This window comes from Monocercomonoides exilis, assembly GCF_001643675.1.
Source record: "Monocercomonoides exilis strain PA203 chromosome Unknown scaffold24-1337568, whole genome shotgun sequence".
Classification (NCBI taxonomy): domain Eukaryota; phylum Preaxostyla; order Oxymonadida; family Polymastigidae; genus Monocercomonoides; species Monocercomonoides exilis.
In genome coordinates, this window is record NW_027150569.1 from 471,303 (window position 1) to 496,997 (window position 25,695).

General features: G+C 39.5%; 8 protein-coding genes across 8 annotated transcripts; 6 read left to right on the top strand and 2 right to left on the bottom strand.

The window, feature by feature from the left end:
* Positions 1 to 1,677: 1,677 nt before the first annotated feature.
* On the top strand, positions 1,678 to 1,986 carry MONOS_6835 (uncharacterized protein; the record flags this gene model as incomplete). The annotated part of the gene is made up of 1 exon (XM_067877102.1): positions 1,678 to 1,986. One exon carries the CDS (start codon positions 1,678 to 1,680, stop codon positions 1,984 to 1,986), a length of 309 nt encoding a protein of 102 aa, XP_067726857.1.
* Positions 1,987 to 2,575: 589 nt separating this feature from the next.
* On the top strand, positions 2,576 to 4,810 carry MONOS_6834 (uncharacterized protein; the record flags this gene model as incomplete). The annotated part of the gene is made up of 4 exons (XM_067877101.1): positions 2,576 to 2,771; positions 2,953 to 3,498; positions 3,627 to 3,953; positions 4,269 to 4,810. 4 exons carry the CDS (start codon positions 2,576 to 2,578, stop codon positions 4,808 to 4,810), a joined length of 1,611 nt encoding a protein of 536 aa, XP_067726858.1.
* An 85-nt stretch (positions 4,811 to 4,895) lies between these two features.
* On the top strand, positions 4,896 to 5,813 carry MONOS_6833 (uncharacterized protein; the record flags this gene model as incomplete). Its single annotated transcript, XM_067877100.1, has 1 exon — positions 4,896 to 5,813. One exon carries the CDS (start codon positions 4,896 to 4,898, stop codon positions 5,811 to 5,813), a length of 918 nt encoding a protein of 305 aa, XP_067726859.1.
* Positions 5,814 to 6,275: 462 nt separating this feature from the next.
* On the top strand, positions 6,276 to 6,710 carry MONOS_6832 (uncharacterized protein; the record flags this gene model as incomplete). Its single annotated transcript, XM_067877099.1, has 1 exon — positions 6,276 to 6,710. One exon carries the CDS (start codon positions 6,276 to 6,278, stop codon positions 6,708 to 6,710), a length of 435 nt encoding a protein of 144 aa, XP_067726860.1.
* A 1,037-nt stretch (positions 6,711 to 7,747) lies between these two features.
* On the bottom strand, positions 7,748 to 8,802 carry MONOS_18630 (uncharacterized protein). Its single transcript, XM_067871667.1, has 2 exons — positions 8,668 to 8,802; positions 7,748 to 8,615 (listed from the first exon to the last, which is right to left on the bottom strand). Exons 1-2 carry the CDS (start codon positions 8,674 to 8,676, stop codon positions 7,848 to 7,850), a joined length of 777 nt encoding a protein of 258 aa, XP_067726861.1. The 5' UTR covers positions 8,677 to 8,802; the 3' UTR covers positions 7,748 to 7,847.
* A 3,392-nt stretch (positions 8,803 to 12,194) lies between these two features.
* On the top strand, positions 12,195 to 14,103 carry MONOS_6831 (uncharacterized protein). Its single transcript, XM_067877098.1, has 4 exons — positions 12,195 to 12,245; positions 12,368 to 12,395; positions 12,453 to 12,943; positions 13,021 to 14,103. Exons 1-4 carry the CDS (start codon positions 12,228 to 12,230, stop codon positions 13,780 to 13,782), a joined length of 1,299 nt encoding a protein of 432 aa, XP_067726862.1. The 5' UTR covers positions 12,195 to 12,227; the 3' UTR covers positions 13,783 to 14,103.
* A 110-nt stretch (positions 14,104 to 14,213) lies between these two features.
* MONOS_6830 (uncharacterized protein) lies at positions 14,214 to 18,504 on the top strand. Its single transcript, XM_067877097.1, has one exon. The coding sequence runs from the start codon at positions 14,297 to 14,299 to the stop codon at positions 18,074 to 18,076; it is 3,780 nt and encodes a 1,259-aa protein (XP_067726863.1). The 5' UTR covers positions 14,214 to 14,296; the 3' UTR covers positions 18,077 to 18,504.
* MONOS_6829 (uncharacterized protein) lies at positions 18,482 to 25,141 on the bottom strand (the record flags this gene model as incomplete). Its single annotated transcript, XM_067877095.1, has 1 exon — positions 18,482 to 25,141. The coding sequence occupies one exon, from the start codon at positions 25,139 to 25,141 to the stop codon at positions 19,034 to 19,036; it is 6,108 nt and encodes a 2,035-aa protein (XP_067726864.1). The 3' UTR covers positions 18,482 to 19,033.
* Positions 25,142 to 25,695: the final 554 nt, after the last annotated feature.

Here is a 25,695-nt window from a genome sequence, read left to right on the forward strand (position 1 = left end):
AAAAAAAAAAAAATTTTTTTCAATTAATATGAAATAAAAAATTGCAAAAACTTCTAAAGACTTTTCAAAGCACTATGGAAATAATTTGTTGATAGCATCTGTAATATCTTGTCGATTTTTCTTCTTTGTCAGTGACCGTCAGTGACTGTCAATGACAAATTGTGACAAAAACATTCCTCAACTGACGTTTCGTGTCAATTAAAATAAATATTGGGAACTTGATCACAAAATTAAAAATTGGATTTTTTTCAAAATAATAAGAATTATTTTATGAAGATTTTCAAATTAATTGTTTTTGTAATTGAAAATTGTGAAATCGTTACAAATAACCTTTTTTGACAAATCATAAATATCTTGTCAGTCATTTTGTCATTTTTTCAATTTTCTCTTGTCATATCACAGATGTATACCTAAGATTTTCGAATTTACAGATCACAATATTAAAATAATTGGTTTAATTCTAGCGTATGACTTATTTGATTTGAAAGAATTATTTTTTTTAATTTAAAAAGAAATTATAAATGCTTCTTTGAGCTTTGAAATAAAAGAATCCTTTTGATTATTCATAATTTGCAAGATCCAGATGATTTGCAATAATTATGTGGGTGATTCTTTTTTAAAAGTCGCAAATGTATAATTCACAAATAAATCAAAAATTTCATATTTTGCTCAAATTTTCCTTGGCAAACACCAAACTTCACTAATATGGAATCTATTAAAGGATTATGCGATTTCACACATTCTAAAGGAGATTTACGAGAAGAAACAGAAATTTGAACAGAATGCAAAATTTTTGAAATTTTTTAAAATTTAACATTTGTGACTTTTCAAAAAGAATTACCCAACTGAATTTATAACCAAATTAATTATTATAAATCAATTCATATGGAAGAAAAACTATTATTGAAGAAGAGTGAAGTTTTTGAAAAGTTTCTTGTTTTATGAATCAACAATTGGGGGAAAATATGGACTTTCAAGCTTTTTATGCACAAAACATGAAAAAACTGTTTCACTTATAACATTTTTAAACTCAACCAGATTTCAAAAACAATTTGATTTTCATATCTGTTAACAAACATCATTGATATAATAACATTATGTTTTGTGACACCAAACGTATTTCAAAAAATCAACATATTTATTTCAAATTTTCTGATCACAAAAAGTTCATCGCATATGCATAATTTTTCAATGAAAGTGTCTGAAGTCAAATATTTTGTCCCAATTACATATGTCTAAATTTTTTTGAAAAGTTTCTTTTGTTTAATTTTCAAATAAAATATTAATTTCATTTATTGATCAAATTTCTGTTTACACTCACTATAATTTGCTGTCATTGAAACGAATCCTTGACAACGTTATTTTATCTGTTTAAGTGTGGTTTCATGAGTGAAAACAGAAATTTGATCGAAATATGAAATTTTTAATTAATTTGAAAATTAAAAATTTGCGATTTTTCAAAAAGAATTACCCATTTAATACCGTTTTCACAAAAGAACTATTCAACAAAATAGACAATTCGCAATAGAGCGAATCGAAGAACGCTAGGAGCAGGTTTGCTCCTCGATAATGAGTATTGATCACGATTTATGGGCGGTTTAAGATCAAACTTCGCCAATGCTCACATTTTCTTGAACATCATTGTCCGCAGTGTAGATGACACAAGATACTGTAAGAATGCCAAATAGCGACGGCGTGGACAGAGAATTTGATCTTATGCACAGACTTTCAAGAGTTGAAAACATGATCGAAGAAATTATCAGAAGACAAACATGGCCAATGCAGTCCGGAGCTGCAAAGATAATACCACAGAAAAAGGAGAAGAGGGAACGACTTAAAAAAAGAAGCAGATCTAGATCGAGCAAGTCGGAGTCGGATACAAATTTTTTTGACGCGATTACGAGGAAGAAGCAAGGACAGAGGGAGGGAGGATGTCGCACATATAGCCGAACGAAAAGACTGGAGGACGAAGAGGATAGTGCCTAGGATTCGGAAGAGCAAGAAGTTCAGGAAGAGAAGGAAAGAATAGAAGACTATACCAGAACCTTTCTCAGGGAGTGGTTGACACACCGGAGACAAGCGAGCGAGTGGAGGATCTTTATTGAATTTTGCAAAGTCGGATCGATCAGAATGAGTGAAGACATTCAAATAAATTTATCTTGGAAAGTTAAAAAAGAGCTTTTCACGGGACACACTGACTCAAGCTGGAACGCGCTAGCTAGGACAGCCATTTCAACAAAGGGAAGAAGAGACTCACCAGAAGCGAACCGAGCAATTGAACTCCTCCAGCCTGCCCTAGAATAAGGCTTTGAAGAAGCAAAAGCAATTGCGTCATTAATAGAGAAGGAACTTGAGAAGGAACATCTCATGGAAGAGGAGAAAGAACGATAGATAGGACTATTTTGCGCCTATGCGCTTATCGCCGACTGTATCAGCAGAATTAACTTGTTGAAAGTTATTCCTCAATCGGGTTGGGAAAGCGCGAAAGGCTTTTTTGAAGGAGGAATGTCGAAGGAAGTGCCGGAGAACCGGAGAAAACTGGTGGAGAGCACTAGCTTTTTTCATTCAGAGGAGGATGCCCCAGGGTACGGAGCATCACCTGTTTCTCCAACAGCCCTCTGTCTCATCTCATCCAGGAGTGGATGTTCAAGGAGGAACAGTACGTGCAGGAATGCTCAGGGCTTCGCCTATAGACAGCTCCAAAAACGCAACTTCGATGGGAGCTTCACGAACTTCAGAGAAAGGAGGAAGTCAACACAAGCCTCACCACAGTATTCCCCAGCACCTGCTGGGAGACTTGCTCCAACCACAATTCCTCTTCCCCCAGCTAACTCGAGGATCCAGGGAGGAACAGCAACAGGAACAGCTATTGGAACGAGTAAATGGGATTAGAAGGAGTGAAGGAGAAAGGAGAGAGAGTAGAGATAGAAGAGTGAGCGGTGCTTTACAAAGAAACTGAGAAAGAGAAGAGATTGTCAGGCTCCAGCGAGAGGACTATCCGACAAGAAACCGTAGCTCCGGGCGAGAAGCGATCAGAGACGGAAGTGCAGAAACAACAGGTGAACGTCATAGAGACTCTGAGCTCGTTAGACCAAAGGAAGGAGAGAGAACGGGAAATCACAGCGGACTCGGCAAGAGAGATATCGAGAGAAGATGTGCAACACGAGGTCACGATAACAGAAGGAGACTCCGCATATCCTCGAGTGACGAGACTGAAGAACGAGTGGAGATTCGAGAAGGCGAAAGAGAAGGGAGTCTGGAGAGCTTCTGGGACTGTTACAGAGCCCCCAACTGGGACTGCTCGGGAGGAGAACATGCGGAGAGCTGTTGCAAATGCTTTCGTGGTAGTTGAAGATATGGGGATCCAGAATGGTCACTGGACGCCAGAAGTGAGGAGGAGTACAGTGATTGGACAATTGAAGGAGCCACTTCAGGGGAGACTGGTGAACAGGCTGAGCGAGTGGAAGAAGATTGGGGGAGACAAACAAGTGAGCCGTGGTATAAAAGCTCGATGGAAAAGTCCCCAGTCCCCAATATCACTCGAGAAGAGAAAACACAAATAAGAATTTCGGGGGAAGACAGAGATAACGAACAATTATTTATCCCTCTTGGAGTTGGAATTGAAGGACGGAGTGGTGAAGCCCACTTCAGAGTCGGAGGTGAAGTGGTTCAATCCGACATACATGGTGATAAAGAAGAACGGAAAGTGGAGAAAGATACTAGATTGCAGGGCGCTAAACAAGGAAGTGCAGGGAAAGCATTTCAAGATGGATTCCCAGGAGACAGTGTTGGAACTCCTGGAGGAGAACGATTGGATGACTACGCTCGACATATCGAGTGCTTATCAACATGTCAAAGTGGACGAGCAGTTCAGTCCCTTTCTGTGCTTCAGCTTTCAAAAGCAATGCTACACTTACGTGGGGATGCCATTTGGAGCAAAGGACGCCCCCAGAGTTTTCACGAAGATTATGAGACGGGTGACGTTATATATCAGAGAAAAGTAGAATGCAAAGCTTGTAATATACCTGGACGAAATTCTCCTCACACATCCTGACAGGGATGCATTGAGATTGATCTCATATGAGATAGCCCGGTTCCTGAGGAATCTGGGATGGATTCATTCAGAAGAGAAGCTGAAGTTGGAACCCACAAGGATTGTAGAGTTTCTGGGATGGTTGTGGAACTCAGAGAAGATGGAAGTGACACTCCAAGAAAGGAAGAGAGTGCTGCTGCTTGAGGATGTGCGAATGTGGATAGCACATGCAAAGAAAAGGAGGAGACAAAAGACGAGAGACCTTGCAGCACTCCTCTGAAGGTTGAACTTCGTGAGACTGCAACACCCACCAGCGAGTTTGTGGATGACGCGTATGCAATACGTGCTGAGGCATGCAATAGCCCGCGGAGGCTGGAACGGGACGGTGATAGTCAGCCCAATGATACTGGGAGAATTAACACACTGGAGAAAGATACTACAAGAAAACAGACCAAGGAGTCTGAAGAGAAGGATCAGACCAGCAGAGCTAACAACGGACGCTTCAGAGATGGGATGGGGTGCAGTATTAACAATACTGACAGAGAACAAAGAGGAGAAGATTTTGATGCACGGAAGTTGGACCCTCCAGGAGAGTGCGTTAGCGATAAACGAAAAGGAGCCAAGAGCAGTGTTGAGGACTTTCGAAAGGAAAAGAGCATGGCTGCAACAACAGAAGATAGATCATATTTGTCTGATTACAGAAAACATGTCCACAAGATGGACGATAGAGAAGAAGAGGGGAGAGCCATTGCTCATTCCAACACTGAGAACATTTGAGAAGAAACTGAACAGCCTGGACATTTCTATACAGACGGAACACCTCCCGTGAGAACAGATCACGGAGGCAGATGCACTCAGCCGGATGGCGAGAAAGCCGGACTATGCACTGAAGGGGGAGAAAGTCGCAGAGATATTGCAAGCAGTTGCACGGAGAACACTAGATATTATTTCAGAACCGATTGCGCCGGTGCCCTGTGGAACTATTTGGAGACTTTCCTCCGTAAGAAGGAAGAGAGAGAGAAACGCAAGAAAACGAGATAGTACTAGTCCATCTGTTCATGAGATACATTGGACGGGTGCTAAAAGAGAGAATGAACGAAGCTCAGAGAGATCTGACGATTCTGATTCTGCCAGCCTGGCAGGGGCAGACCTGGACCCCGCTACTGCAGCTTGGGCATTCGATAAGGACCCTGGGGACCTTTTAGGAGTGCATGATACCGGGAGCGAAGATGAGAAGGGAAGGCTGGAAATTACCCCTAGAAGAGGTAATAAGCGTTACACTGGAGAGGAAAATATCCCAGGATGGGATCTCTTTTTGGCAGGGGGAGAATACGTTGGAGCAAGAGATATAGCAGCAGCAATACTGAAAAATCAGAAGAGCGAAAGAGATACGTGGAGAGCGCTGGGAAGATTCAAGCAATTTTTGGATAGAGAGAGCATGGATGACATGGACCCCCTCACAACAAAAGATGCAAAATGGATTTTGACAGAGTTCACCGAAACACTCTCGAATACAAACCTCTCAAGCGGAGTGATAAATCAGACAGTACGGAAAGTGCTGGATTCTATTAACCTCTTCAGAAAGACTGAGGTTGACGTGAAAGACATAGAGATATTTCTAAAGACCTATGTGGGGGAGAAACCAAGAAGAGGAAAACGATACAAATCGATGTGGGATCTCACAATAATTACCAAATGGGCAGAAGTCACACACGAAAGGACGGACCCACAGACCCTCCAAAGGAGAGCTCTCATTCTGACCATGATTTTTAGAGTTTAAAGGCCAGCAGAGCTGGAAAGAATGAGAAGTGATACAACGATACTTAAAGAGGATTTAGTCCAGACACAAGTACGAACGAAAACATCAGGGGGAGAGACTGTAAAGGTTATTATAAATAAGCATCCAAATCCACGTATCGATGCAGTGGAGGCGCTCCAACGTTGGATGGATTATACAAAGACGACGTATCAGAGTGGACATGTGTGGTTCAATATCAGTGAGAGACAACCTGCAAATTTGCAGTAAATCAAAGAAGAGTAAGTGGCTGTCCTGAGAGAGAACAGAAAACCTGAAACAATTACCGCGTTCTCTATAAGACTCGCTGTGATAAAACATTTTGCCAGACAACAAGATGCAGATTGGAAAGCAATCAAAGCGTGCGCGAGATGGGAGCCAAGTTCTAGAGTTGCCCAGGAGTATTACACCGTGCTTCCAGTTCAGGACACGAGATAGATCCTGGAGATGATCTGCTACCCAGTACCCCTGGCAGGGAAGGGAGACAAGTCGGAGAAGGACAGCAAAGGAAAAGAGATTTCAAATGAGAATACAGAATCAGGAACAAAGGAGTATCCTGAAGAAACATCACAATCTGGGGGAGAAGCGGAGACGAGCAAGAGAAAGAATCTGAAGAGACGAGGATCGAGTCGAGAGAAGAGTTCGCTTCATGAGAACGATATAGCACAACTCCCCAAGGGTGATGAGACACCCTCCATAATTCCCCGCAACATTATGGAGCTAACGGAGGGTAGACAAACTGCCTTGCAGAAGAAGCTCGAAACCGATCGGGGGAAACGCGGAGAGAGAAGCATAGGACAAATTGTCATGCACGCTCAAGTACAGAAGACCCGATCGAGAACCCCCCGAAAACAGCGCAAGAGGGGGAGGGAGGAGGGATAGAGGCTGCACCTTCATCCGCAGTCCCTCTGTTCATCCGCCGCACGACAAGGTGCTAGGCTGGAGGGTTTAAGATCAGAGGAGAGAAGAGAACGAGGGATTTCAAAACTCATTATTGAGGAGCAAACCTGCTCCTTGTGTTTGTTGATTCGCTCCATTGCGAATTAATAAAAACGCAGTGAGACAGGTTTGCTCCGAGATAATAGGAAGACGGATGGAGAGACGAGAGGCGGAATGGTGCGAGGGGGAGCTAGAAGTATGTGGGGAGACGACAAGAAAAAAGGGCGAGATATTCAAGGAAAGAAAGAAGAATCAACCGCCCGAAGATATTAATGTGCACCTAGAACCTGTTTGGAGAAACATGGAAACAAATAGAAAGTTTTAATCATGATCCTCCTCTTTTACAAGATTATTATTGTTTTTTCAGAGAAGAATTGAATATTTAATATGCAGTGTGTGATGTTTTGGTGTTGCTCTGCTGGATCAGCAGAAGAGCGGGAGGCAGAACACATCACATGCAGTTTTCTTTTCCACGCCTCGCATAAGCGAGAGTGGTTTTTCTTTCTGCTCCGTTTTGGGCTTTCGTCTCACCGGATCCCTGCACTGACTGCAGGAGACAGCTCCGAGGGGCAATGTCCCTTGCCCTCTGGTCTTCGTGTCCAAGGCAAAAAGGCGAAGTCGGCAGTGAAGTGAAGCGGACAATTCATAATATGCTTTTTGTTGTTAAAATGTTTTTGTCGATATTCTAATCTCTCCGTTTTTTCCACGTCATATTTAGGAGGGCGAAGTTCTCACTTAAACCGCCCATAAATCGTGATCAAGACTCATTATCTCGGAGCAAACCTGTCTCACTGCGTTCTATCAAAAGAATCGAAAATTCAGAACGAGTTTCATTGAAAAAATGGAATAGGAACTTTATTTAATGAAGCGTTGAATGAAGAAACCCTAAAGAAGCAGTTTGTTATTTGTAATAAGTTTCGGATTTTGTCACTTTGCATCATTTTTGAGATTTGTAAAATGGACAATTTTAAAAATTTCTCTTTCTTTTGTTCACGTTAAAATTTCTGTTGAATTGTGAAATGAAGCAAAAAGAAAAACAATTATATTTGAGCTTTAAAATGAAAAATTTCTCATTTTTTTTTAAACATTCACAAAATAATCAGAAATATTCGACGGCATTTTTTCAAAATACTTCCTGCTTTGAAAAGGAAGCATAACATGAAAGCTTGCGATTGTATCTTCGTATCCTTCTTCTTCCATTTTTTCAAAAACCTTTCTTTTCGTTGCCTTTCTTCTCGCTTCTTCCATTTCATCATCTGTCTTCCTTTTCAATCGCCTTGAAATATTCATGAAAAATCTCAAGCATCCATTTGTTATTCCGTCATTCAGCGTTGGCCTGTGAATCTCCTCCAAAAAGGCATCGGCAGCTCCTCCTTTCAACAAGTCTTCAACTTTCACAACTCTGTTTTTTGCTGCATTTCTCAAAGAATAAATGCACTGATTGCGAATTCCTCTGAAATTATCCCTTGCTGCTCGATATAACTGAACAATGATATCGATTAGCCAAACAAATCCTTCATTCCACAGCTCACATGAATCAAAGAAAAAGCTCAATTTAAAAAGCCATCTTAATAAAATGTGCTCTTCTTTCGTTTCTTTTCCTTTTTTAACCTCTTCTTTCTTTCTCTTCCAATCCACACATTTCGACAACTCATTCAATTCTCTTACTGCCTCTCTTCCAAAATGCAGTTCATTCACAATCACACCTTCCAAGCTTCTGTCAGTGTTTAATCTGTCCATCAAAAACTGCCAAGTCGACTGATATTCAAGTTGAGTGAGGTTGTGATGTTTCTGATGATATTGGATGATTTCTTTGATTTCCTTCAAGTATAGTCTTTGTTCGATAAACTAATAAAAATTAAAAATAAAATTAAAAAACATATCAAAAAATTAATCTGACCTTCCACATCGCAAAATTGCTCAACGCCAGCAAAGTAATTTCCACTTCTTTTTGTGCTTCTTCGCTTTCCTCTTTTTTCAAGGAAACCTTCAGAAGACAATGCACACAAATTGAAAGAAATTTCGAAGAAGCCCACCTGTTCAACAAAAGATAGCATTCGCAAAGATCAACAAGAAGCTTTTCGTTCTTTCCTTCTATTTTCTCATTTTCGTTAAAAATCATCTTTTCAAATCTTTTGCTCAACAAAGAATTATTAAAGTCATAACACTCCAAGTTCAATAGAACATTACAAAATCCAACATGCTTCAACAACAAAATGGCATTTTTTATTGTTATTTTCTTTTCTTCAATCATTTTGTCTATTTTATTGAATAGTTCTTTTGTGAAAATAGAGTCAAATTCTTCATTATTCACTCCATCAATTATTTCATTCATTTCAAGGATTTTCTGCTTCTGTTCGGTTTCATTGCAATGCTCCAACTGATCAAACAATTCTTTCAATATCATCAAAAATCATCAAATATCAAATCTTTGAAAATACGCAATTTAAGCAAACTTGAAAATTTCTCAACACATGATAGTTCTTGAACATCATCATTGGATTTGACTTCATCACACCTTTTCATTCAGTTTATTTTATTCAAAGATCAATTTGCAGCAGAACTTCAAATAAAAGACAAAATAACAAAAACAACTAATATTGATGATTGTTGACAAAGCAAAGATAAAGGCCAAACTCAATTCTTTTGCTTAGTAAAAATAAGTGCTAAAAAGCAATTCACAAAGAAGCCAACGAGAAAGTCTTTATCAAGTCAAAAACGAAAGAATTTTATTTCTTTCTGATCGAACCAACAATAATTCATGTCATTGAAATGAATGGACTTTCAATTGAAATTAGGAACACATTGGAAATTATTCCACATATTTGGCATTAATTGCTTAAAAAATAATTTCCATTTTAATATTCAGAGCAGCATGAAGAAAAGGCAACAAATCGTTTTGAAGAACAAAACAAAGAAGAGACAAAAAAGCAGCAATCTGGCAGTTTATAATATGCATTCCAACTTCACTTCAAATCTTAATTGGAACAATTACATTTCAATTTTGTCACTCACATTTAGAGTTATCCGGAATCTTTACTTCAACGAAATGATTATTTCTATCATTTTAAAGTGTTTGCTGGTTTCCTTGGATGTTTCGATTTCACGTGTTTGTCAAAGTCACAAGCGATAGGGATTCTTTAAAAATTAATTCCTCTCTTGAGCGGGTAATCAGGCTGAAGGAGGATTGATGAAAGGGATCATTCATTCATTGCTCCACATTTTTTGATGTTCGGGAGTATGGCGGTTGGATACATTTGGGACAATTTCATAACAACAATGGACATCATAATAAATCATGCAATGAAAGAGATTTCATTCCAAAAGGCTTTGAAGCTGAGCGAAGATGGAAAAATTCTTGATATCAAAAGAAGATTAATGCAATATTCGGAACCAAGCTCATGCGGAATTTGGAGTGCGTTCAAGCATATTAATCATTTAATAGTGATTACCACTTGACGTGTATTTTTCTGTAAAGACGCTTGTTTCGTTTATTTCGGAAAAAACATCAATTTGTGTTGTTTTGATGATTTTCATCATTTCGCTGATTTCTGATTGGATTTCGTTGCAGACCTTGAAGCAACATGAACGATAACAAAATGAATCTGACAAAACAGACCAAACTGCAATTGAAGTGTTTGATCAAATTGAGGTGTGTTATCCAATTTATGTAGCATTTATGCATTTTTTATTTGAATAAGAAAGAAAGAAAGAAATCATTGAAAATTACTCAAACTTTTTTGCAATGATAATTTCACATTTTCACTTTCACTTTTCCATTCTATCTTTTTTCCCTTTCTTTTCTTTTCAATTTTTTCGATTTATTTTGTGAACTTCTTTAAAAACTTCACTCAAAAACTGTTTCTTCTTGCGGCTTCTCATCAGTTCCATCCACAAAAATCTTCAGTCGCTTGTGAAGGCATTCTCATTCATCGTGATTGTTGGTCAGAGCTTCTGACAGCATTTTCATTTGAAAGTGTTTGTCTTGTTTCTTTCCATCAAAAAATCGTTGAATCGTTCAGAGAATCGATTAAATAGCATCTGGATGGAGAGAAGCGATATAAACAGAATGGAGATGTAGGTGCAGCCAGAGGATTCTGTTGAGAGATATGAAGGAGGAGGAGGAGAAGGAGAAGGAGGAGAAGAAGAAGAGAAAATAAAAGAGAAAGAGAGAAAGAAGGAAAAGAAGAATAACGACATTATCAATAAAGGCGACGACGGCAAAGAGTCAATAGAAGAAGATTAGCGTTGAGTCATACAAAAAGTCAGATGCTTTTTGAATGAGAATGCTCAGAAAGCTCATCAGCTTTGGTGAAAGAGTCTCTTCTACCAAATGCCCACAACAAATGATCCAAAAAAACTGCTTTTCTCTTTCAAGCTCATCTTAAGCGTTGTCTGGTTATGCAGTATGCAAGACAGATGGCGGAAGCCATGATTGACTTCGTTGAATGAAACCCAAACAAGAATAATCCCAAAACTTCTGAATCTTTTGTTAAAAAAACGATAAAAAGGCTTCTTTCGATGGCATTCCTGTTCGTTGCTAATCTGCATTCACTAAAAGAACACCTTTAAAGAAAAATGAATAAAATAAAAAAGTCAAACTATCTTTTTGGCCTTTCAACATTTTCCCATCTCCGATGCACTCAAAATGATCAGCCCAGCCATCTTCCTTGTTCTCCAAAATTGCCTCTTGCCACAAAAAAAAATCAGATAACTTGACAATAAATGACTGGAACAGAACGTCATTGAACGCAAAGTATCCTTTGTGAAGTTGGCTGTGATATCTGATGAAAACACATATTCTCTAAATGAACTTCTTTTCAAAGCCCAATTCAAGGCCAAGTCTTTGCTGATGGCTTTCCAAAGGGTTTTGTGCAAAATGCAAATGAGGTTGTAATTGAGGCCTGCTGAGTGTTTTGCTCAACTCGTTTCCTCCATTGTCCAACCCACAATTCCCTTTCCTTTTCCACGAAACGAACCTCCAAAAAAACATATGAAACAAGTCCTGCGCAAAAGATATACCAAGTGCACTGCAATTCCCTCAAAATGAACAAGCTGTTCAATTCAATCTTTCCGGTATTCCCCTCGCTTTTTCTGCATCTTGCTTGAATTATTTTTCATTTAAAATATTTCATCCGATGTTGAATCATATGTTTTGTAATTTATTACCAGGTTCAAATTCCATGCAATTTCCCGCACCAATTAAATTTTCGCAAAAATCGATGCAAACAGCCACTCTCTCCTCCATCTGTTCGAAAAATCCTTGTTCTTCTTCAGTGCAAAATCTCACATGGATGCATCTGTGCCCGTTCATCCAAAACAGCATAAACAAAGTTTTAACGTAGCATATCATCACTCAAATTTTCATTTTTAAAAGAATTGGTTGGACACCCTTATTAATTGATCGATTAGGAGATCTATTTTTCTTTTTTTTGATTAACTTGTTTTGAGACAAAAATCATGATGGAAAATGAATATGTATTGGCTTATGTTTTATTAGACATTTGATTTGTTATTTTTAATTCTTTCAATTCGATTACACCACGATTATTTCGAAAATGTATTTGTTAATTGTTCTGGATCAATTTTCAATTTCTCAGTCACCTTCTGTGAATCAAGCATTTCTTGGTAAGTCTGCGTTTTGAACAAATGATTATTTATTGATTTTTTTCCCCAATTAAAAAGAGAAGCTTTCGCAACTGATGAATTCCACTGACGCAGAGATGAAACAGAAAATTGAAGAAATGAATAAAATGATTGATGGAATGAATACAGTCGAGTTGATATCTATTTTCGATGATGAAATATTCAATAAAATTCACAAAATGATTGAGGAAAAGAAACTGAATTTGGAGAATGCCATTCTGTTGCTGAAGAACTTGGGATATAACAAAACGTTGAAGCATGTGCGTATTTATGGATTTAGAGAAAATTCGTTGAACGAAAGAATTGAGAAGATGATTGCTGATGAAGAACAGAAAAAAGATGAAAAGAACGAAAAGCTTCTTGCTGATCTTTGCGAATGCTATCTTTTTCTTGACAACCAGTTTTCTATAGAATTGCTTTCAATATGTGCATCTTGTCTTTTGAAAACCGATTTCAAAAAAGAGGAAAACATGGAGACTCAAAAGGAAGTGGAAATGGCTTTGCTGTCTTTGGGCAACATTGGATATTGTGTCTGATTTATTCATATTTCCATTTGTCGAATTTTAAAACCTTTCTTGTTGATATTTTCCCCCCTCTATTATAACAGGGAGATAAAGAAGAGATGTGCTTTAAGGAAATGACTGAGATCATCGAATATCATCAGGAACATCGCAACTTGACTCACCTTGCCTATCAGTCTGCTTGGCAGTTTTTGATCTTCAGATTAAACAGTGGAAAAAACAAAAATGAAGTGATTGTGAATGAACTGCATTTTGGAAGAGAAGCGTCAAGAGAACTGGAAGAACTTTCAAAATGTGTGAATTGGAAGGACAAAAAAGAGGGGAAAGGAGGAAAAGAAGAGAAAGAATTGCTTGTAATCGGGAGATGGCTCTATGTCATTTTTTATTTCTTTGACTCTTGCAATTTGTGGAATGAAGAACTTGCTGGGCTTGTGGGCAGCCTTGTGAGTGTATTTCGAGCATCAAGGGATAATCACAGAGAAACAAGCAATCAATGCATTTATGCTTTCAAAACAGCAGCAGAAAGGAAATGCGGAAGAGTTGATGACTTGTTGAAAGGAGGAGCGGTCGATGCTATTTTGGAGGAAATTCGACGACCAACACTTGATGACGAAATGATACGTGATTGTTTGATAATTTTTGTTGCATTGTCAAGTCGATTGAAAGAAGAGGATGACAAAACAGAAAAAGTGGAAAGAAGGGCAGCAAAAAGGAAAATGTTTGATAAGATGGAAGAAGAGGGATACGAAGATATCATCATCAGCTTTCATGAAGTAGTTGGTTTTCTTAACACAAAATATCCATATGTTTTGTCGTTTGGAATTTTCGATTATTTTGTGTATATTTGAGGAAATGAAATTAGTTCCATATCGTGTCTCGGAAGTTCAATTTTTGATTTCTTTTTCTTTCAACTTTGATCTTTTATTTTTCTCTCTTTCTTGCTCTCTCGATTTCTCTGGTTTGAAATAATTTTACTTAATTTTATTTAATTTTATTTTGTTTCATTAAATATATTTTATTCCAAAAAAAAAATATTTTTTCCGAATAAACTTTGTTTACATGAATAAGTTATATTTTATTCGAATAAAACCTTTCTATTCTCATTTCATCAATTCTTTTATAATTTTTGATCTTTTTGATAAAAAACAAATAAATAAAACAAAAAGAAACACAATTTTTTTCCAAAAAAATATCAGTCTCATTTTTCAAAGGCTTTATCAAAATTAATAACTTTAAAAAAATTTTTTTGGAAAATGGAAAGATAATTGTATGTTGGCTCGAATGATCAAGAATCGAAAACAAATCCTTTTTTTTAAAGATTCTGTCTGCTACACGTTTTGACATTTCGATGACAAACACCAAATGAACGACAAAGTTGTGTACATCATCGCTGGGTGCGCAGCGGGCGGGGCTCTTGTTGCACTTGTTGTTGGAATTTCGATATTCTGCTGCTGCAGACAGCGGAAGCTGAAAAAACATCGAGACACATCAGAAGGCAGCAACGAAAACGGAGTATCGCCGTGGGAGCTGAGGGAGCAGGAAATCCGAAAGCAAATGGCATCGCTGGAGGAGCAGAAAAATTTCGATGGCGATTGCTCTGCGCAGTCGGCAGCGAATGCTGAGCAAAGGAAAGGCCCTCCTCCCGAAGGAATCCGGGGAAGCGAATTCGATTATGATGCAAGTGGAACAGCTGGCGAGTTGCAGGCACCGACTCGCGAAGAGAAAGGGATTTGTGTTTGTTCAATTCTGGACAACGCCGGGTGCGGGGGCGAGCAAGTGCAGCACCCTGTCGTTACACAAAGGCGAGTTTTCCCGTTGGTGATGATGAGCGTCAGCAAGTTCCTGAAAGGGAGAAGTTGCCAGCCATCAGTTAACAGACATTTTGTTGAAGCGAAAAGCGAATTTCTGGGAGAAGGCTGTTCAGGGAGTGGCAGGAGCGCAGCTTCCTTCAGCTTGAAGAGCATAAACGAGCCAGTAATTTGCAGGGCACCATATTCGATTTCTTGGGAGGCGAAAGAGGCGCTGGCCAGCTGTGTGTCTGTGCATCGCTTGATTCACAACTGGAGTGCAGTTCAGCGCGAGCAGAGCTGGCTTCGGGAAAGAGCACTTCACACGAGCGGTTGCGACAGTGAGGCGAGTGGTGAGAGTGCGAGGAAGAAGGGTTTCGCAGATGAGAGCAAAGAAACAAGGATGCATGAAAATGTTTGCTTGGCAAACGAAGAAGAGGGAGAAGGCAAAAGTGCTCGATTTAGCTCTGGAATGAAAGAAAAAGAAGAAGAGGATGAAGAAAGAGATGAAAGCGAAGAAAGCGAAGAAGAAGACGAGGAGGAAGATTCATTTAAGCCGAATGTGGATGTGGCTCAGGTGGCGTATGGGCTGATTGATGGGCTGCGATTTATTCTGTCAACGATTTTCAGAGAAAGAGAAGAGATGGCACTGCAATTGCTGTGCAGCTCTGGTGAATCGTCTCATTCATCATCATCTTCTTCATCTTCTTCTGTCTCAGCAGCATCGTTGAGGGTGTCTGCTGTGAATGAGGATGTGGAGAAGCTGCTGCTGATGCTGGTGCTTCGGCTGACTCCGCATTCGGTGTTTGTTTTGGCTGACGGCACAGCTGCAATCGACTGCGAATCGATATTTGCCCCTCTTTTGGTTTCGTCTGCCTCGCCATTGCCTTCTTCTGAGGAAGAGGAGAAGGCAGAAAAGGAGGCAGAAAATGCAATAGAAGCAAAAGAACAGCCAACACCGTCTGCAGCAGAAGAAACAAAGAAGCATCCATCAATTTATTCTGTTGTGAAGGCGAGCTGCCAACTGATGAAGAAGAACACAGACACAAAGGAGAAGGAGAAGGAGAAAGAAGAAATAGAAAAAGAAGCAGAAGAAGAGATGATTGAAGAAGAAGGTGATGGAAGGTGTGTTTTGGTGGAAGGGGAAGCAGAAGAGAAGGAAAGCAAAACAAACTCCACAGAAGAAACAGAGAAAGAGAAAGAGAAGGAGAACGAGAAAGTGAGAAAGATGACATGCATTTTGAAGACAGCAGTGCTTCTGCAGAAAAGAAAGAAAAAAGACGATCGGTCAGATTCTGCGGCAGAGCACAAAACACCAGAAGATGAAAATACTCCGACTATTCGACCACCATCTTCATCATTTTCTTCTTCTTCGTTTGCGCTCAGAGCTATTTCGTTTTCTCCTTCGCCTTCTTTTTCGTTTGCATCTGCCGCAGAAGCAGACATCGGATTGGAGGCGTTCCGCTATGCAGCGCCTGAAACACGGGACCCGACATACACTCCGTCGAATGTTCTGGTGAGAGAGGAAGAGGAAGAGGAGAGAGGAGATGAGGCTGAGGAGGATCACAGCAATGCCTCTCCATCGGCACAAGCACACAACCAAAAGCAGACGCACACGTTTTGTGTGTCGTCGACGGCAGCAGCAGCGTCGGTGGTGTATTCGGCAGGGCTGGTGGTGTGGGAGATGCTGACAGGGGAAGTGCCGTTCAGCCGGGGGAATGCGCTGGAAGCAGCAGAAATGGCGCGAAAGGGGCAGACGCTGGAGGCAGTGGGGATGGAAGGGGTGCGGGCGATGGAGAAGGTGCTGGGGGTGGATGGGGCATGGATGGAGGAGAGGCGAAGAAGAAGAAAAAGAAGAGAAGGAAGAAGAAGGAGAAGAAAAGAAGTGGTATCTTCAGAAGAAACAGCACACCAAAAGAAGACGAATGAGGCGCATCCAAAAGAAGAAGGCGGGTTTTGGGAGCAGTTTGTGAGGAGGTGTTTGAGAGAAGATCCGAGAGAAAGACCGAAAATGGAGGAGTTGCTGGAGGAGGCGGCAGAAGTGATGGAAGAGATGAAGAGGAGGAAGAGGAGGAAAGAGAGGAGGAGAAGGAAGAAGAAGGGAATAAAGGAGAAGAGAGAAGAAGAAGAAACGAAAAAGGGAAAGAAAAAGGGAGAGGCACAAATAATTCCGCAGTTGACAGGTGTGCAATTATCATCAGAGAACAGGGCTTGTTCATCAGATGCGATTTCGTTTGTCGGCAATCCTCTTTCTTCTTCTCCACTTTCTTCATCATCATCTTCTCCTTCTCCTTCTTCTCTGCAAATTTCTATTCAAGCTCCGCTGAATGATTGTCGTGGCACACTTCCAATGGAGCCTCTACAATCTTCCTTTTCTTCTTTGCCTTCGCTTTCCCTTGCCACTCAAGCCACTTTCGTTCCAGCCGCGTCTTCTGTTCCTCCGTTCATTCAGCACTCGAATCCAGTTCTGTCTCAGCCAGTTCAGCCAGTTCAGCCAGTTCAGTCAGTTCAGCAGGCACCTCCAATCCAAGTGAATGAGCCAAATGCTCTGAGTGCCCGGTGGAATAGGGTGCCTCCTGCTGCCTCTTCTGTCTGTGGTGTAGCAGGGCCGTTTCAGCTGGGTGTGGAGAGACAGCGTGTGAGTTGGATGGGAGCAGCAAGTGAGTGCCAGATGAGGATGCAGCAGCTGGCAGGGATGATTATGAGCGTGCAGGAGGAGCTGGATGACGACGAGGAAGAGGAAGAGGAGGAAAGGGAGAGAGAAAGAGAGAGGAGAAAAAAGGAGCAAAAAGAGAAAGAGAAAGAAAAAGAAAAAAAGAAAGAGAAATGGAGTTTGTTTGGGAGGAAGAAAGGGGAGGAAAAGGAAGAAAAAGAAAAGACAGAAGAAGAGAAAGCGAAAAGAGAGAAAGCGATGAGGCGGAAGGCGTGGCGGGAGAATCGGCTGCTTGTGCAGCAGCAGCTTCGGCAGGAGATGGCGAAGGAGCAGGCGAAGATGCGCTGGCTATCGATACAAAGAAGGATTGCATTTGGGATGAACAATGTTGGAGGAACTGAAGAAAGAGAAAGAGAAAGAGAAAGAGGGAAGGAAAACGAAGCAAGAATTGGAGAACCAACGGAGAAGAGGAAAAATGCAGGAGACGAAGCCTCAAATGCACAAAGAATGAAGACAGAGGAGCCATTGCGGAGGAAGCAGATGATGTCTTCTTTGCCAACAGTTGGCGAAGCAGAGCTTGCAGACGAGAGCGCTTCGAGGCCTTTTGCTCCAGCGACTGTTCCGTGCACACAGGCTGTGGATGTTCCGTTGTCGTTTCTGGCTGCAATTTCATCTGGAAAGCAGTTGAAGGGTGCCAAATGATCGATTTTCTGCGTGTTTTGAAATATGCTATTTTTTTTTGTTGAATGGATGAATTTTGATTTTTTGATATTTTGATATTTTGATATTTTGATATTTTGTATTTCATTGAGATCCTGTGGATTTCGAATGTTTCAATAACAATTTTTATTTATTTCTTGCAAATTAACTTGTTTCTTTTTTTCCCTCAATTCCATCAAAGTCATCATTTTTTCTTTTTCAATTTTGCTGTTCAGCCACAATAGGAAATAATCACATCTAATATTATCAACTTCAGTTTTAATCAAATATTTCTGTGTGGGAGCATTTTTTGAACTTCTTTCATTCATTTTTAATTGTGAGTAACTGCAAGGCTCAAAAGAATATCTTCACTTAATTCATTTCATGTGCATGCTTTTCAATGAAAAATTTTTGTTCACAATTCCAAAAAACCTGTTGATTGGACAATTTGAAATGTCGAACATCCAAATAAAATAAAATAAAACTTAGAAATAAAAATAGAAAATTTATGGGAAAAAAATATGAGAATAAATTATCTCATCAGATAATCTGGCTGAAGTACAAACAAATAAAATGAAGTGAAAAGAAAGAAAAAGAAAAAGAGATGAAAATGGAAACACAATAAAAATTAATTCCGAAGTGTTGTGAAATGAGAATCATCCATGCTGCATTGAATGTGAAAATCTGTCATTCAGCAATACATAAACATTTTCGCACACAGATATGTTATTAAAGCAACCATAGAGTTCGTGATCGATTATTATTCAATGCTTCATATATAATTTTTGAAATATCAATCGCACAATTCGAGTAAAGTGCACCTTTTGCACATATTGCACCTATTGCACCTATTGCACCTATTGCACCAAATATCAAGCAACACAATTTTGCAATAAAATATTTAAGGGTGAAATGTTATTTATTCGGGTACATTTTTTTTGTGATATTTTTCACTCAGCTTCATCCTTCATTTATCATTTTCTTTATCGATTTCTTCACTTCTGCCAAAGTGGGTCTGCCATCTGGCTCGTCTCCCCACATCTTCTCCATCAGCTCAACCAGATCTTCTCCTTCGATTCCTTCTGTCAGCGGTCGCACCCCATCTCTCATCATCTCTTGTGCTTCTTCTGCATCACACTCGCTCAAAGGCACTTCCCCGGTTGTCATTTCATGCAGAATCAGTCCAAGTGAAAAAACAACTGCTTTTTCGATTCCATCATCTTCATTTCCCGCTTCTGGTGCACTCCATCGCTTCATTTCTTCCTTCTCCTTTTCATCCTCTAATTCTTCAGTCAATAGGTATATTTCGTTATTTCCTTCCTCAACAAAGATTGTATATGGACACAGCTGCCTCCCCATCATCTCAATCCTTTCGTCTCCGACTGAAATCAAATGCTCAAACAGCTCTGCCACTGCCAAAACCACTTCCTTCCCATCAATAACATTCATAGCTCTTGTCCCCAATGTGAAATCCCCCTCAACCGAATGAATCACCGAGTACAATGTTTTCAGGTTCTTTTTCTCCTTCTCTCGGAATGGCTTCTTTGCTGAGATCACATTCAATGAATGCGATTGAGATACCAAGGAAACAGAATCATTCTCGGGAAATGGCAACGGAGCTTCCAGATCAGGCAAATCATTCTCATTCAGCTCTCCATCAGTCATTGATGGAGGCTCTGGAAGATCATCTTCATCGTTGTCAATCAGAAGTGGAATTTGGCTTGTCATTCCCTCCAGCAGTGTGGATGGCATTTCACTCATCTCAAAGCTCCCTCCATTCCCTTCACTTCTTCTCCTCTCAATCTTCTGCATTATCTCCTCATTTTCCATTCTCTCTTTTTTAACATTCCTTTCTGATTCTCTCAGTTTCTTTCTCAAAAGCACAACAATAAATGAAAAGCCAATCAGAACAATCAAAAGCAACACACCCAACACAACAATCACAATCAAGCTCCATTCATTGTTCGTCCCTCCTTTGTTGATATCGTCTCCTTCTTCATCGATGTTGTCATCTCCTTTTGATTGTGATTCACTCTTGTTTATCACCACAAATCCATTCGAACATGATGATTTCTCTTTTCCAAATAGAATGCACACACTCACTTCTGTTTTCTTCTCCATCTCTTCCAACACTTCAGATGAGATAACTGAATGCACCTCGCTCTCTGATATATATCCGTCTTCTGCAATGTTGTTTGTGTGAGAAAGTTCGACATCTCCATCCTTCATGCTTATCTTCACTGACAGATTGCATGGAAGAAGCAGCTTCCCATGAATGATCAGTTCCATTTCTCCTGTTGACTGTGTTGTTTTCTTCACTTCTTCCAATACAGGAATAAAGAATGATGATGTTCTTTCTGATGCTATCCCTCCCAATTGACATCCCTCATCCAAAATCCACAATGATGTGTTTGGCAAAACTCCATCTCCTCCTTTCAAACTCATCATATTCAATGTTCCAAAATCTGAACATATGATATTTCTTCTCAATGATGGATATCCTTCAATTGATGGATAATTGTTCTCAAATAACCCCATCTCAATAATCACATTTCCTCCACTCATTGTTATTCCACCATCTGGTGAATTCGATATTGTTGTGTCTTTCATCACCACAGAACTCTTCACAATATCCACAAGAGATCCTTCCCATCTGCACATCTCTTCTTCTAAATTCAAATATTGCTCGTTTCTTTCCTTTGAATTCCCATCAAATACGCAACTGTCCATTTTCACATCCAAACAATTCTCCAATTTCATCAATTTCCCTTTTATGGTCTTTGAACTTGTTTTCTCCATTGTGCAATTTGTCAACTGAATTGTCTTTTTCATTGTCAAGCAAGATATCAATGATTCTTCATTTCCTTCAACTGAGATATTTTCTGTATTGAAATCTTTGATTGTTAATTGCCCGTATTCATTAATATCGATCAGAGAAGTTTTAATTGTAGAATTGCAAATTGATAATAAATAAATCACTGATGGAAGTGGCGATGAGAGAAATAATGCAGATTCATGAAGAATGAGATTTGATATTGCGCATCCGTCAAGTTGTAATTCTCCTTTTTCCATATTAATTATATGAATGGGAATGTTTGAAAAACCTGCATTAACTCCTTCCGTTGATTGTTTTGAAGCGAATGAACAATTTATTATCTCAAGAATTCCTCCCTCTGGTGATATTAATGATTCATGTTGAGAAATGAAATTCGAATCAAATACAAAGTTCACTCTCAGAAATGAGACTGTTCCATTTGTTGTTACCAAGGTCTCTTTTGTTTTTTCAATCTCTGATTTCACTTCAACTTTGCACATCTCTCTGCTCTTCGAACTCAAACTCATTTCCTTCAAATCCAATTCTCCTTCAATCACGCTCTCTTTAACAATGAACATTTGACTTATGAAATCTGATGTTAAGTGCATCAGTCCATGATCAATCGAATGGCATGGAAGTGCGTTTGTTCCACATTGTCTGCCATCCGATCCATTCACACTGCTCACAATGACCGTGTCATTCTGATGGATAGTTATAAAACCAATCAGATTCGTATCTTCTTTGTGTTCACAGCTATCAATTCCATAGATTGCATTAATTAGAGAATAATGATTCTCTCGAAGATCAAACTGAAATTGACTTTCATTGATCTGCAATGTGATGTTAAAACATTCAATAAAAATATCGTTTCCAACGCTTGCTGTGTTTGAACTGAACTTCATTCCAACAAATGTGAAATTCAAATCACCTGCTTCCTTTGTTGCCAAATACACCCCTCCTCCTTTTCCATTGGTGCAACTGCAATGGCTGATTGTTGAGTCAACCATCTTCATTGATCCAGATGTTCCCAATATGAAGAATATTGCCCCTCCTTTTTCACCCAATTCTGCTTTATCTTCTATAATGCTGCTCTCATTCACAACCAAACAAATCTTATTCTCACTCTTTGATTCCAAAACGCTTGGTCCACTGCCACTTCTCTTCACTTCTGAAAATGATGATTTGTCAATCTTTATATTTGCTCCTTCTTTAATTTCTCCATTTGTTTTCAACCTTGATTCATATCCTTTGATCAGAAGAAGACATCCTCTGCTTTCATTTAACGAATCCACTCGAACATTCACAAAATGACAAGTAATTCCAGAATCATGAATAACAAAAATGCTGTTTCCAACATTGCACGATTCAATCGACAAATCATTCACTTCCACACTTCCTCCAATCGCATCCACAAATTCACAATCAAATCCATTATTAACTCCAGCCTCTGAATGGAATGAACATCCAGTAATCACCAATTCTCCATTTTTGTTGGAAATAATTGTTTTGGCTGAATTGTCAAATCCAGATGTCAGTTGCAGTTGGATATTTGTCAATTCAAGATGGTCATCATTTTCCATGAAATATTCCAGTTGACTTCCAATTGCCTTTTCAAAATTCAATATTGATTTCACATTCTCTTCTCCCATCTTCGCATCCTTTTTGATCTGATAATTGGACACATTGAATGAATCTCGAATAATTGTTGATCCTTCAATCTGAATTGTTTTCTTTCCAATTTCCTTTTTCATGTTTTTCATCCCTTTCCACATCGTTTGGCATGGTTCTTCTTCACTTCCACATCTTGCAACATCAAATCCTTCTGATGAAATAAATATCTCAATTGAGCTGTATGGAATGAGGAACATGAACAAATCCTTTTCTTGATGAAAGTTGTCACTTCCTACAAATAAATTGTCATCATCTTTCATTGATAAGTAATAAAATTTGAAAGAATCGTTTGTTACAGAAGAATTCAAATTCTTTCCCAATATGAACACATTCTTCCCTGTTGCTGCATTGTTGTTCTCAAAAGTGACACCAACATCAAAAAGAAATGGCTTTTCACTCAAGCAATTTTGACAATCCAAATACAGAAATCCTCCTTTTCCATTGCTTGATGAAAGCGAACAAAATGAAGCATTTGTTGACTTTATTTCCAGTTTTTCATTCCCTTGCAATGTCACTTTTGCAACACCTCCTTCTTCACCGCTTCCAGTGTTCATAATGTTTGAAAAGTTGTTGCTTTCAAATAAAACAGAAGAAGTCATCACCAGTGGAGATTTGACAAATGAACAATCTGTCAGACTGCATCCCTTCAATGTGCAACTTCCAGTGGTTGTTGTTATCAACGAATATTGAATGGTCGTTGATGATCGAATCTCAAATAAACAGCTTTCGAGTTGAAGAACCCCACTCGATGAGATCAAAGAATTCATATTTGGCTCAAATTGACTTGAAATCTGCAGCTTCAAAGATAACAAGCTGAGTGATGCTGTTGATGAAATAACAGATAAAGTCGATGCAGGATTCCCTTTGATTGTCCCTTCAAAATGAATTGGCTTGTGTTTGGTTTCATCTCCTTCATTCACACACCCATCAATCGAAAGTGCATCTGTGAATGAATAAATATCTTCAAATGTCCCTTCATCCCTCACTTTCACTTTCCTTTCTCCTTCTGTCTCACTTCTGTCAATGTGACTTATTCCACTCCACATCGATTCACACGGATATCCATCGCTCCCACATCCCAATGCGTCATACCCCTCCCTCGACACACACACCTCTATTCTCTTCATTTCAACAAGAAACAACCCAAGATCAACACTCTCCACAAAATGCTCTCTGTCAATCCCTTTCATATCAACTGCCTGACCTTCTCCTTCTCCATTTTCATATTTGTATTCAAATCCAAACCTCTCCTTCGTCACTGTTTCATTCAGTTTCTTGCACAAAATGAACAAATCCCTTCCCTCAGCAGCAGCATTCTCTTTGAATGTCAATGTTGTCAAAGCAAAGTTATTCACACAATTGTCACTCAAATCCAGATATATTCCTCCTCCTCTTCCTCCATTTCCATTTGCCAAGCATCTCAATATGGATGATGATCCCATTTCAAGCAAATCATTCAGGTTCATTTCGCTCTTCACACACCCTCCTCTCACACTTTCTGTCTTGATATCCTCAAATCTGCTTTCTCCATCAACTCTCAAGCTCGATCCTCCATTCGATGTTATCAGCGATCCTGCTCCCACAACACACCCCAATGCTGTCATGTTCCTCAATGTAACTTCTGATCCACCATTCCCCACAATCACTCCTCCTCCACTGGTTTCGACCCCATCCAATGAACAGTTCTCAAATATCACATTCCCTCCTCCAAATCTTGCAATTCCACATCCTTCAAATCTCATCCCATTCATTTCTGTTCTCTCTATTCGAATTGCCCCTCCATTCCCAATCACTATCCACTTCCAACATTCATTCACATTTGGATTCCCTTCTCCTCCTGAAAACAAGCAATCCAAAATGAAGCATTCCCCAATCCTCACTTCCACAATCGATTCATCACCAATTGCACTTGCAGAGGAAGAACATGGAAGCGAAATCTGAAGGAGTGACAATGTCAAATGTGTTTGCCCATCTCCTTCTGTCAATTCAAATTTCCCTCCCTCTTCAACAACCAATTCTCTTGTTTCTTCATTCCCTTTGATTGTCAGTCCTTTCCCATCTCTGTTTATCGTCTTTCTCACTGAAGCAGCACCAACAAGCATAATGCTCTCTATATCATCCTTCAACCGATCAAACCCAATATCAACAGACGAGCAAGGATTTTCTTTCGCTCCACAACTTGATAATCCGTTTCCAGAATTGCTCACAAACAAATCCGTTCCCAATCTTGGAAACAGATAATTGATCAATGAGTCTTCTTTTCTTGGTTCAGATGACTCAAGCACCCACATCTTATTTTCTGCTGTGACTCTTGTGGCTGTCCCTTCCCACAACTCTGGAAAAAGCATCGTCCATGGTGATCCACACACCAAATACACATCTTCTCCCTTTTCTGCAACATTGTTCGCGAAATCATCATTCTTCATAGAGTATTCAATATTCGTTGTTTCAAATGTCAGGTGCAACCCTCCTCCTTTTCCGCTTCTCTCTGAAACTGTGCATCCATTCATCTTGTTATCATCAAACAACAAATTCCCTCCATCTCCCACAATCATAACAATCCCTCCCCCAATTGCGCTCATTGACTCGCATCTGCATTCCTCAAACACACATTTGTTAATATCCACACACTTCCCACTTCCCACTCTCCCATTCAACACCCCTCCATTCCCATTCACTCTCTGAATCGATTTGAATGTGCAGTTCCAGATTTTCGCATTAATCCCTTCTCCAATCTCAATCTCATTTCCATTCTCAAAACGAGATTCATTCATCGTCGTGTTCTTAATCTCAATATCTCCTCCATTTCTCAGCTCAAATAAGCTTCTTCCCACGTTTTCTCTTGTCACATTCCTCACAATCACCTCATCAATCAATCCTCCAACCCCTGCTCCATCAAAAGTCACCATTCCTGATTTGGTCATTGCAAAATCTCCAAATTCACATTTTACCAGCACCACTTTCCCTCCTTTCCCACAAATCAATCCCACTCCAATCTCTTCTGATTCTGCTCCAAATGAGCATCCTTCAAATTTTAATGTGCTTGCACCGCACAGAAATACATACTCCTTTCTTGATTCGGCAAATGTTGATATTGAAAAAGCCAATGATGAAAATGAGATTATTTGTTCGCTCT

Coding starts and splice junctions, on each gene's coding strand:
- MONOS_6831 (XM_067877098.1), top strand. Junction 12,396..12,452: donor TGTGAATCAAGCATTTCTTG/GTAAGTCTGCGT, acceptor CCAATTAAAAAG/AGAAGCTTTCGCAACTGATG. Junction 12,944..13,020: donor TGGGCAACATTGGATATTGT/GTCTGATTTATT, acceptor CTATTATAACAG/GGAGATAAAGAAGAGATGTG.
- MONOS_6830 (XM_067877097.1), top strand. CDS start 14,297: ATGAACGACAAAGTTGTGTACATCATCGCTGGGTGCGCAGCGGGCGGG.